Consider the following 11940-nt stretch of genomic DNA (forward strand, 5'->3'; position numbering starts at 1 on the left):
TAAAAATGTCTTGATGGATTTGTTTCTTACAAACATGCAGCTTTTCACTTCATTAATTGATGGACTGGAGTGGTGTGGATTTCTTGTGGATTATTGCGATGTTTTTATCAGCTGTTTGGACTCTCATTCTGACGGCACCCATTCACTGCAGAGGAAGTGATGAAAAGCTAAATTTCTCCAAATCTGTTTTGGGTGAACTATTCCTTTAACATGATTGATACTAACACTTTATCAATGTAACTACTATTACTTTTGGCACATACATGTTCCTTATATACCAACAGATGGTAGGCAGATTTGTACTTACTGTATGAAGCTAAATTCTCCATTATAGTTACAGTTAATCAATAATGCTTGACAATTACTGCAATTTCATCAATCAGCAATCACACTTCACACAGATTGTAAAGTATTTCAAATTCATTTAAGCCTTTCAAATTCATGTTTAAGATCCCTTGCATCACACTCAGTCATATGACCACAAAATTCAGCATGTCATTCAAAACAAGATTAGCACATTTATATCTACTGTATGTACAATGATGTAAAACAATATAGTTTTTGTATAAAAAATATTTAAAGTCTATGGGATGTTATATAAAGAGGGCATAAGAGAGCGAATAGTCTGGAGTGAACAAGTAAAGGATAATGTAGTTGATTAGTCATAATCATACAATATTTTGTTCCAGAGAGCTGTGTAATAATAAGGGTTGTTTTGTATTGAAAGTCTAGCTGGAAACTTTAAGGGTGACTTAAAATTGCAAGGTGGGAAAAGCAATCACTATAATGCTAATCATTCCTTTGTAAAACAGTACATTGTGTTCAGTCTTAATGAAGACCATCTTTTTAGAGCACAATCAAAATAACCAAGCTAAATGATTATTGTGCAAAAAAAAAAAAAAATCTAATTCAGGATAATGACATCATGTTCCCTATTACAGTAATAGCACCGAAAGAAAAACAAATGGTCATTGTCACAGAGTCACTGTGTATTAGATCTCTCTAAAATATACTACAAATGTGGCCATACATTGTACATATTTAATTTAGCAATTTTGACATACCTGTAAATGTATGAATCCTACAATTATTTTTGGATTTGCAATGCTGTTGCATGATAGCAGAGTCATTAAAAAACATCTAATCTACAGAAAATAAACTGACCCACTGTATTTGGACAATTGTATGTGCTTACTGAGAATTTAATTTCAAAACCATTGGCATTAATATTTTATTGGTTTATTAGGAATTTGTGTCCAAATACTTTATAGCTGAGATTAATGTTTACAGATCTATTAATGCCTCCTAAAATGTCTTTACATGAAATCATACACCACAAATGTTCTCTTCCAACTGAATATCAGTTTGTCTCTTAAACATAATGAAAAAAATGCAAGGAAAATAAAACAGAAGAAATCCTGCCCTTGACCTGTTAGAAGAGGTTTGCAGTTTTCTTAAGTACCAGAAAAAAGGCAGGACAACATATCAATGTCTTCTCATGTCAACAAATGTCTTCCTATAATAGTGAGATTATGAAAATACAAACAGGCTTCTGTTTTTAGATGCATGTTTTGTTGTTGCTTTTGTTGATTTTCTACTCAGTAGCAATGCCTCAGAGTCACAAATACACAGAACGCAAAGAAAAACGAACCCTCGTGCGGCTGAGCCGCTAACTAGCTATGCTACATTTCTAGGACGGAGTTGTCTGGACATCTTTGGACAAACAATATAAAGTACAAAATGTACATGTTATGATCACATGCTTATCGCGTCACCACACTTTTAGGCTTCGTCACTCTGTTAGTAGCACAAGATGACAAGATGAGTTAGGCAGTGCTTAGAACTCACGTCACAAACAGACCGGTGGTGAACTAGTGAACAGCAAGTCGTGTGTTTTGTTCTTCTTTCGTTCAAGCACTGCACAATTCAGGCTCTGCTCCATGTTTTTTTTTTTTTTTTTTGCAGGGAACAAACTGGTTTGGGGTCTCCATCTTCATCATCCACTTCATTTGACCTGAAGACTGAGAGGAACATCTTTGTTGTGATTTATTTTATTCAGGAATCACACGTTCAGAAAACAAACAATAATGCTGAGTTAACCCATAACTAGAGACTCTGAGTTGTACGTCAGGGAAGCGTGTGCAAACTAACCTGCTGGCAGTGTTGTTAAAGAGGATTTGGGTACACCTGTCGAGGGTCATAGGTCATTTCTGGCATGTATTGCTCATGTAGCTCAGCGTCCAGCGGGAGGCCATCCATGGGTAAATCAGAGTAACCATATGGAGGGTAAACTGCATCCAGATCTTAGAGAGAGAGATCAATTAAAGTTACAGTAATTATGCCATCATTGCCTTAATTAGAAATTCTGTAAAAGAATAAAAACATCTACTTCAAGCAATTTGATATAATGGAGGACCCTTGACATTGATCGAGGGCTGGTTAATGAAGTGTAAGTGACCGAGGGGGATTTCAGATGAACTAATTCAATGAATCCAATTGCCACACTTGTTAATACACCAACATTCAAGCAGAAACACACACACACCCCTGAGGCCAGAGCAGAATCGCCTGAAGAATCAGATGGAAAAACACCCTTACCCTCAAACTTCATATGTCATATTTATAATAGTACATGGAAAATGATGTTTGTTTTGTACGAGACAAAATATTACAGCTGTATTATTTTCAGTAGATTTTTTATAGACAGTCCAAGACCTGCAGGGAACAAAACATTCTTATTTTGAAGTGAAAATGTCAAGTTAGACTAATAAAGTCAGGCGTATGGTTGACGTGTTATTTTTACATGTACTATAATTTATTATTTAATCATTCCATGAAACAGCCTCTTCATTATTCATCATAAAACAATAATTTACTGAACATCATTCTTACATTCTCATTCTGAATTAGTTTATAGTCTATTGCTATCATGACATATAATTTAAAGACTACATTTTCCATACAGATGTATTTATTTTAGACTTTCATTGTGAGTGCCTTTTTTTCAAAGTGTTTTTTTTGCTAATTTTTACAAAACATATTTTATGGCTGAACAGTATCAGTGTGTAACAGGATCAAACAGGTCGATCTGGTTTCAGTGGGTTGTTTTTTATTTCCAATTTCGACAAACGAGTGAACAGCACATTGTATACTTAACGTTTCCTCACTGAGGAACACAGTATTCTGTCAGTTCACGGGAAGGACTGACAATCAAACCGCTCTTGCGCTTGATAAATGTGAATTCAATGACTGTCTCTCTTTATCTTTTCGTCTTTGACCCTTCTCTCACACGCATACGCATGCCATAACTCATTTGTCATGTGGCATTTTATTGTAAAGCTCTTCACTCTAATGCAGCGAGATGTGCCGGATAAATAGGCAATTTGCGGTGGTGTTGTGTACTAAAGCAGAAAGATGTGCTGGGCTGTCGACTGTGCTCTCAACTCACCATCTGGTATATATCCAGGGTCGAGTGGCATGGCGGCATGTGCCTGAAAGAATATGAATGCAAACACATTCATTAAAAGCTTCTTTCATAACAAACAAAAATATGATACCATTGAAATATCGGGAAATATCAACTTGAGCAGCAAATCAGCATATTAGAATGATTTCCGAAGGATCATGTGACACTGAAGACTGGAGTAATGATGCTGAGAATTCAGCTTTGCATCACAGGAATAAATGACATTTTAAAATATTCAAATAGAAAACAGCTATTTTAAATGGTAATAATATTTCACAATATTACTGATTTTACTGATCAAATAAATGCTGTGGTCAACAATTCACTTTCATTAGGACATATCCATCTCCTTTACATATACGTCGTCTCCTATCCATCTCATTTACATTTGCAACTGTTTATAGTATTACACAGTGGCCCCAAAAAGTATTTCTAATGTTTTGGACAAGTCACACACAAGAAGATTTGAATGTTATTGCATTAGAAAAATATCAAACCAAGTTGTATCTGCAAACATGACAGTTCTTATGATAACTAACATCGCTTTTCTGAGCCATTTTTCCAGATCTACACACCAAAAATGCCTAAAAAGATCCATGTGCATGTGACAATCATATAACCGTTTGCAGTATAAGAAACCTAATTGACACCGACACACTGAATTATTGAAGAAGAAGAAGAAAAAAAAAGCACACTGTTTCACATCAGGGTTGAATTACCAATTGGGTTTGCATTCATTTTCAATAATTGAAAGGTATGTCGTCAATTATGCCATATCAATATAATTATTTCATCATGATTGCTAAAAATTGATACCGCATACACAATTCGAAATGATCTCATTAATAATAATGTGCACTGTGCTGGAGTGCTGTGTGACTCCTGAATAAATATATTCACCATTTCCCAAGCTGCAGGGTCATGTTTGAAGAGGGAATGGGTGAGCTCCACCGACACACGCTTCCTGTAGTCTGAACTCTTGTCCTCAGAGATGCGGAAGAGAACAGCTGCAGCATAGGTGGCTGAAGAAGAGAGAATGATTATCACCAGATTTTTGGATGTATGATATGATACATGATAATTATTTACATTTTATTATGGATTATTATTATTATGTAATTTTTATAATGCATGAAATATATTTACTGAATAAAAGTGGAAAGAAAATAATAATAAATAATAAATAAATAAATAATTACATTGATAACATATGACAAATAAAAAGGTAAAAAATGACAGTAAATACTTTTACGCTGTTACAAAAGATTTATATTTTAAGTAAATGCTGTTCTTTAGAACTTTCTTTTCATCAAAGAATTCTGAAAAAAAATTACATTTCATAATGTAACACACACACACACATACACACACACACACACACACACACACATATAATGTATAAATATTAAATTATTATGTAATATTAAATAATAATTTATTATGTAATATAAATTTATATACAAATATACAAATAATATATACAAACACATATACAAAATACACTTGCTGAACTATGACTTGAATGGTCTATTGCCTGTCCTTAAATGTCACACCAAATCAAGTGAAGTGTAATCAAGTGATGTCATGCCAGTCAGATGGCCTTCTTATATGTAAACAGACTTTTTAACCAAATGTATTCCTGAAAGTGAAATCTTTCGCTTGTGAACTTGTGGTCTTTTGTGTGTTCTGCTTCTTTTCTATACTGACGTGTGGCACCAAAGTCAGCGTAACGACATGCTGTATGTCTGACAGTGTTTGTCTACCGCAGACTGTCATTGTCGAGCAGATACAGGAGAAAGTGTCGGCAGTTTATGAAAGATGCTGGTATGAAACTGTAAACACAAGAATGCAGAATTGCCAGTTTTCTGTATCAGCTTACTTCCACTAGGAGTGTGATGAAAAATCGGGGGAAGGTTTGCACAGTTTCAAATGGTTGTACAGACTATGATCTGTCCAATTGCATATGGCTATTTTCTGTGTTTTAACAACATGAAGTGACACATGTAATTAGTCACAAGGTATGGCAAGCTGTTTTAACATTTAATCCTTAAAATGTACTTGTATCTATTTTAATGCTACTAGTACTTTTTTTTTAGCTTCTAGTATCTATTCTCTTAAGTACTAGTACTTATCCATTAGCCACTAGTGCTTAATCTTTGATACTAGTGACTTTTTAAAGATACTAGTACTTATTCATTTGACACTAGTTCTTATTTATTAGATACTATCAATTATTTCAATAGTGACTAGTAACTACATTACTGTTACTAGTAACACATTTAAAATTTTTACCATTGACCATCTGTCATTCAGATATTTAAAATATTACTAATAAGTATTCATTAGATACTAGTACTTATTTATTAAATACTATTACTTTTCATTAGATACTAGCTCCTATTTAATAGATACTAGTAGTTGTTCATTAGGTACTAGTACTTATTTATTAGAAACTAGCATCTTTTGTGATTGTTTCTAGAAACAAATCTTATTATACTAGTCACAATTGCTTTTTAACTTGTCTTACGACTAGTCAGAATGGCCACTGTAGAGTTCAATTAAAAACCTCTCTAGTGAAAAAAAAATACAATTTGAATAAGTACTAGTATCTTATAAATGTGTACTAGTATCTATTGAAAAAGTATTAGAAGCTAAGGATACACTTTATTTTAAAGTGTCCTTGTTACGGTGTAATTATACATATAAGTACTGAATAATATTAATTAACTACATGTACTTACTATATGGTTAGGGTTAGGATTTGGGTTTGGCTTAGGGTTACTTGCATGTAATTATACATAATTAATTGTTATTATAATAGTAAGTACATGTAACATGTGTAACAAGGACACCTTAAAATAAAGTGTTAACGAAGCTAATCAATAAATATGAGTACCTATTTAATAGGTACTAGTATCTAATATTAACTACTAGTATTTAATAATAAGAACTAGTATCTAATGAATAAATACTAGTATGTAATGAGTAAATACTAGTGTCTATTTAATAGGTACGAGTATCTAAAAACAAGTACTAGTATTTAATGATTAAGTACTAGTATCTGAAAATAAGTACTAGTACCCAATTATATATACTAGACTCAAAATGGAATATTTGATATATGAATGACAAATCCCCATAGACGCCAATGGGAAAAATTTGAAATGTGTTACTAGTAAAAATAGAATAGTTACTAGTAACTGCTGAAATATGTACTAGTATCTAATGTCTAAGTACTAGTATCTACTTAATAACTACTAGTATCTATTAATAAGTACTAGTATCTAATGAATAAGTACTAATATCTAATAATAACTACTGGTATCTAATGAATAAGTACTAGTATCCAATAATAACTACTAGTATCTATTAATAACTACTGGTATCTAATGAATAATTGCTAGTATGAAACATCTAATGAATAGGTACTAGTATCTAATAATAGCTACTAGTATCTATTAATAAGTACTAGTATCTAATAATAACTACTGCTATCTAATGAATTAGTACTAGTATTTAATGAATAAGTACTAGTATCTATTTAATAGGTACAAGTACCTAAAGAATAAGCACTAGCTAACGAATACATACTAGGAAGTAATGGAATATATACTAGTAGGTAAAACATAAGCGCTAATAACATGAAAATAGATACTAGTATGTTTTATACATTAAATGTATACATGTTATACATATATGTTTCATAAGTGTTAAAACAGCTTGCCATATTGGGGTGTGGCATTAAACTTTCTCTGGATGGGCATCACTCACCAATCCCCTCATTGGGAGAGTGCAGGAGTTCCATTAGAGGTGCAGATGCTCCTTCTGCGTCAATCATCTCAGCAGACTGCTTATCCAGAGCCAGTTCACACAAAACACCGGCGGACACACGCTTTATGTTCTCCACATAGGAGTACAGAAGCTAACAGGAAACAGGAAGTCAAAGAATGAGAGGGGTTAAACACACAAAAAAACTCATCTGTGCTGTTTCACTACTGCTTCATCAACACCTCCATCTCATTACAAGGTTGTATTTTTCTAAACAATCTTGCACTTATGTACCTGCTTCCTATTTTTTTTGTTTTTTAAGTTACTTTGGACAAAAGCATGTACTAAAATAATAAATGTAACATAATGCACAGTGTTTTGGGAAGCAACTAAAATGAGTGACAATAGTATTTTTCAGTGTTGTAACATTCAATACTCTGTCGCTTTTTCAGTAACAAGCTACTTTTCCCAACAAATAGCAACTAAACACTACATCATTTTTTTTAATGTAAAATTTTATTTTGCACAAATACTTAACAACATAATTGTTAACACTCTCTTTCTGTCAGTTTGGGGAAATATGATTTTAGTGAATTGGTTCATTCAGCAGATTCATCTATATGAATCAATTCAGAACACTGAGTTCCTGCACATAAGCAGTGTTGTTAAAGCTAACACTATTAAGGATCTTTTTCGTTAATTGAAATAAAGCTGAAATAAAACAACATATAATATATAATACAATATAATATAAATATGAGATCAAAAGTTAGATGAAAATATATAGTTTACTATAATAATAAAGTGTATTACAGTATACATAGTATACTATAATAATAAATATTATAGTAAATAAATAAAAAATAAATTTAATATTCAAAATAAATAAATGCTATAACACTGCCTTTTGTACCATTTGCATTATTATTTAGTATGTATGTCTTCAAATTTAACACTGTGACCCCACTCAAACTGCTTGTTGTTGTGCCAGAAAAATGTGTCTCTAAATAAAAAAGATATCATCTGATAGTTATGTATTTCAAAAATATATCACACCCTTATGATATTTTGTTTATTTTATTTAATTTAATTTTTTTTGCTTGTAGCTTAGCTCATTTCTTTTTCAAAAGAGTAGCTTGACTGTATTTTAAAAGAAAGCTTTAAATGTAGCTTCGCTGACACTGGTAGCATAATATATAAACACAGACAAACACACAAATACAAACAGTAGCCAGACGCCCCGCAGTCATCACCCGCAACCCCCACACATCACAACACACACAGATGAACCGCTTTCACTGCCAGGACTGCCATAAGTTGGTTCAGTACTTGCACAAACAGAGGAATGGTCTGCATGCTGGCGATCTCCCCTCGGTTGAAGGGATCTCTGGCTAGTATATGCAAAGCGCCCGTACAGCCTTCCACGATCTCCTCCATTCGCACGCCATCCTGTGAAAAAAAAAAAAAGAGTGAAAGTGAGAAGAGAACATTAACTCTAATGCTAAAGGGACCTGGTCCATGCCAGATACTGGGACCTTGATGCTTATTAGATTATATTTTGTCCTCCCTTTGAGGGCTTCGGCCTATATGTGAGGGTGAATAAAGAGGATATATGAAAAATAAATGCACAGGTATAAAAAGCTCCAAACGCACCTGATAGGTCTGCTGGGCCCCTGAGCCGTGTCTTTGAGTTTCCTGATGAGCTTTCAATAGCAGGTTGACCAGTCGAGGGATTGTCCCAGATTCTCTCAGAGGCGCCTGATTGGCCGGACACAGGGCCAAGTTACGAATCAAACCCACTGTGGCCTATAGTGCGAAAAATGCATATAATTAATTACTGTTTAGAACAATTTCAGTTATTTGTTTGAATTTTCTTATTGCTTTCTTATACTCATCAATGGATTAATGCAATGGTTTCCAAAGTAAATAAAAATTGCTCTAAATAAAAAAAAACTTTGCTCGGTTTCATTTGAATATCATTTCAATAAACACATAAATAAATAAATAGCTCTGAAAAATAGAAATAAATAGCTCAGATATTTTGGTTTTGGAAGAAGTTGATGTGAAATCTGATGAGTTTATATTGAAATAATATTTAAATATCAAATTTTTTCTTAAAATACCTAAAACAGAGAAAATAAATTTAAATAAAAAAAGAGAAACCAAAATAAATAATAATAAAAAAAAACAGTTTCAATTTACAAACAAACAAACAAGCAAACAATAAATGAGAAAAAAAAAAAGCTCAGATAATTTGGCTTTGGAACAATTTGATGTGAAATTCAATGAGTTCATATTGAAATTCACTATTTTGATTGCAAAATTAATACAAAATTGTTCTAAATAAAAGTTGTCATTATCATATAATTTAAATATAAACAAAATATAAATAAAATGCCTAAAATGGAGAAAATAAATAAATAAACAAACAAACAATAAATGGGATAGATTAGCTCATATAATTTGGTTCTGGAAGAATTTGATGTGAAATTGGGTGAGTTTATATTGAAATTAATTGAGTTTATATATTAAATATCATATAAATATCACCTTTAGCTGATGTTTTTTCTTAAAATGCCTAAAACAGAGTAAGTGAGTAAGTAAATACATACATTGAAATAGAATAGCTCAGATAATCTGGAAGAATTTAATGAGAAATTTTATATTGAGATGCGTGCTTTAGATTGTCTCTGTATCTTGGCGAAGCCGAGCACACTGAGCTCCAAACACTTCCTGCCCTATGAATCTTATTGTGGCCTATGAAAAAACAATTTGAAAAAGATCTCCTTTGTGATTTTTCTTAGTGATGGGTTTAGCTAAATTATCTTTAACACAATGAACCGTGCCCCACTTTTGTAGCACCGTACCTTTTCAAAAAGACATAATCTTAACCTAAACTCATTTGTTGTAAATTCATCATTGTGCAGCTCCATTGTAAGTCCATTCCTCAAACCTTTCATCATCTTTAACAACTGACTCACTCTTGTAAATCCCAAAGTGCTGACTGTCGACTGTCGAAACCCAGGAGACATTAACATGATGGCAACCGAGCAACGTTACTTGCAGCAATAATGCTTTTTTAATTAAAAATCTGAGCTGAATATAAAGTTTAGGTTGATGTAAGACTGAATGCAACCTCAAATGTTTATGGATGCATCAATGCACATGTGAGTCTTTGTCGGTGAAATCACCTGTATATCACTCCACGATATAGTTCAGAGAAATGTCATGCATTTATGTGAAGTGTTTGTCATTTTACTTCTGCCTAACCATCTGTGCACAAAGAGCCTTGAGTAAATGCTTAATTTCAGCCTCCTTCATCACGCATCATTAGTCAACAATGTTCCTCTGCTGATTAGAGAACGCTGGCTGATAGTGCAGATCTCCGCAGGGTGGGACGACAAGCCATGTCAAGCGCCAAAAACGCCTGCAAATAAACATGACGCAATACATTCCAGACATTGGGCTCTCATGCTTGTTGCATTAGTGATCAAACCAAGCCATCAGCCAAACTGAGGTCCAACTGTAGTACATAAGGTCTGCATGAATTTCATTTGTGAAACTGTTGAACTGTTTTCTGGTTTCTATATAGGAGCCATTATAAAATAAATAGTTCTGGCTCTAAATGAACCATGTCCAAATCAGTAATAAAATGAATAAAATTGGGCCATACTACTACAATAATTAGGCTACAACTATATTACTAGGAAAAATATTTCATTAATTTGGTTTTATAAGAATTGGTTTTATATGAATAAAGTTCATATTGAGCAATTCTGAGCACAGTTAGAGATGTTGTTGAGAGAAAAATATGAGAAGCAATGTGCAAAAAAGAAAAACTGCAAAAAATGCATATAATTTACTGTTCATAACATTTTCACGAACCTAGTTGTTAATGTATTTTTTATGTGTTATTTCTTATTCTCACAAATGGATTAATGCAATATTTATAAAGTAAATAAAATGTACTCTAAATTAAAAAAATAAAAAAATAAAATAAATGGTATAGAATAGCTTATACATTTTGGTTTTAGAAGAATTTGATGAGAAATTTATATTGAGATGTGTGAGGCATTGTTAAGATAAATATGAGAAGCAAATATAAAGATAAAAGTTAAAAAAGATAAAGATAAAAATCAAATAAAAAAAATACTCTCCTATTGCTTTCAGAATAAATATTTCAATATCATGTTTATCTGATGTTTTTCCTAAAATGCCTTTAGAGAAAATGAATGTGACTAGTGAGGCAGGGCCGAGAGCCATGGGAACGGAGCGAGGCCAGTGGAGTTAATGATAATGAGTGACACCTGCGCCACTCACCGGTCTCGAGTCCCACGGAGGAGCTCCGGAAGGATAAAATGAGGAGTAACGACAGTAAAGGACGAGAGAGGACTAGGCCTGGACTTTATTTTGTGTGTGTCAGTCGTCTGTGAGGAGCTGCTGCTTTACTTTCATTTTGTGTTTGTTTTATCATTCCCGCCACCTTCTTCCCGTGACTACGAACGTTTGTTACATTGGTGCCGAAACCCGGGAGGAAGGAGGGACACGCTGCCAGAGACCCCACGCTGCTAAGGGGGGTCGCGGTGCTGAGGAGATCGGGCAGTAGGAAGAAGCAGAGACCGCCAGTGGCTGCCCGAGGCGGTGGTGCTGGAACGATGGAAGACGAAGTGGGACGGAGAGCTCGCTGCCGCGCTCCTGGGTCGAGG

At 33.4% G+C, this 11940-nt stretch overlaps 1 protein-coding gene across 1 annotated transcript in view; it reads right to left on the minus strand.

The window, feature by feature from the left end:
• Positions 1 to 1898: 1898 nt before the first annotated feature.
• Positions 1899 to 11940, minus strand: part of LOC107754086 (junction plakoglobin-like) — an 81660-nt gene continuing 71618 nt past the window's right edge. Inside the window, exons 11-17 of the mRNA XM_016570405.1 lie at positions 8888 to 9040; positions 8564 to 8683; positions 7238 to 7388; positions 4367 to 4488; positions 3449 to 3491; positions 2152 to 2303; positions 1899 to 2021 (exon numbers count right to left, since the gene is read on the minus strand). Of these exons, the coding sequence (XP_016425891.1) occupies positions 2167 to 2303; positions 3449 to 3491; positions 4367 to 4488; positions 7238 to 7388; positions 8564 to 8683; positions 8888 to 9040 (726 nt within the window). The 3' untranslated portion in view covers positions 1899 to 2021; positions 2152 to 2166. The remainder of the gene's footprint in view (positions 2022 to 2151; positions 2304 to 3448; positions 3492 to 4366; positions 4489 to 7237; positions 7389 to 8563; positions 8684 to 8887; positions 9041 to 11940) is intronic.

This window comes from Sinocyclocheilus rhinocerous, unplaced genomic scaffold (genome assembly GCF_001515625.1).
Source record: "Sinocyclocheilus rhinocerous isolate Xijiao unplaced genomic scaffold, SAMN03320098_v1.1 scaffold612, whole genome shotgun sequence".
In the NCBI taxonomy this organism is placed as follows: Eukaryota; Metazoa; Chordata; class Actinopteri; order Cypriniformes; family Cyprinidae; genus Sinocyclocheilus; species Sinocyclocheilus rhinocerous.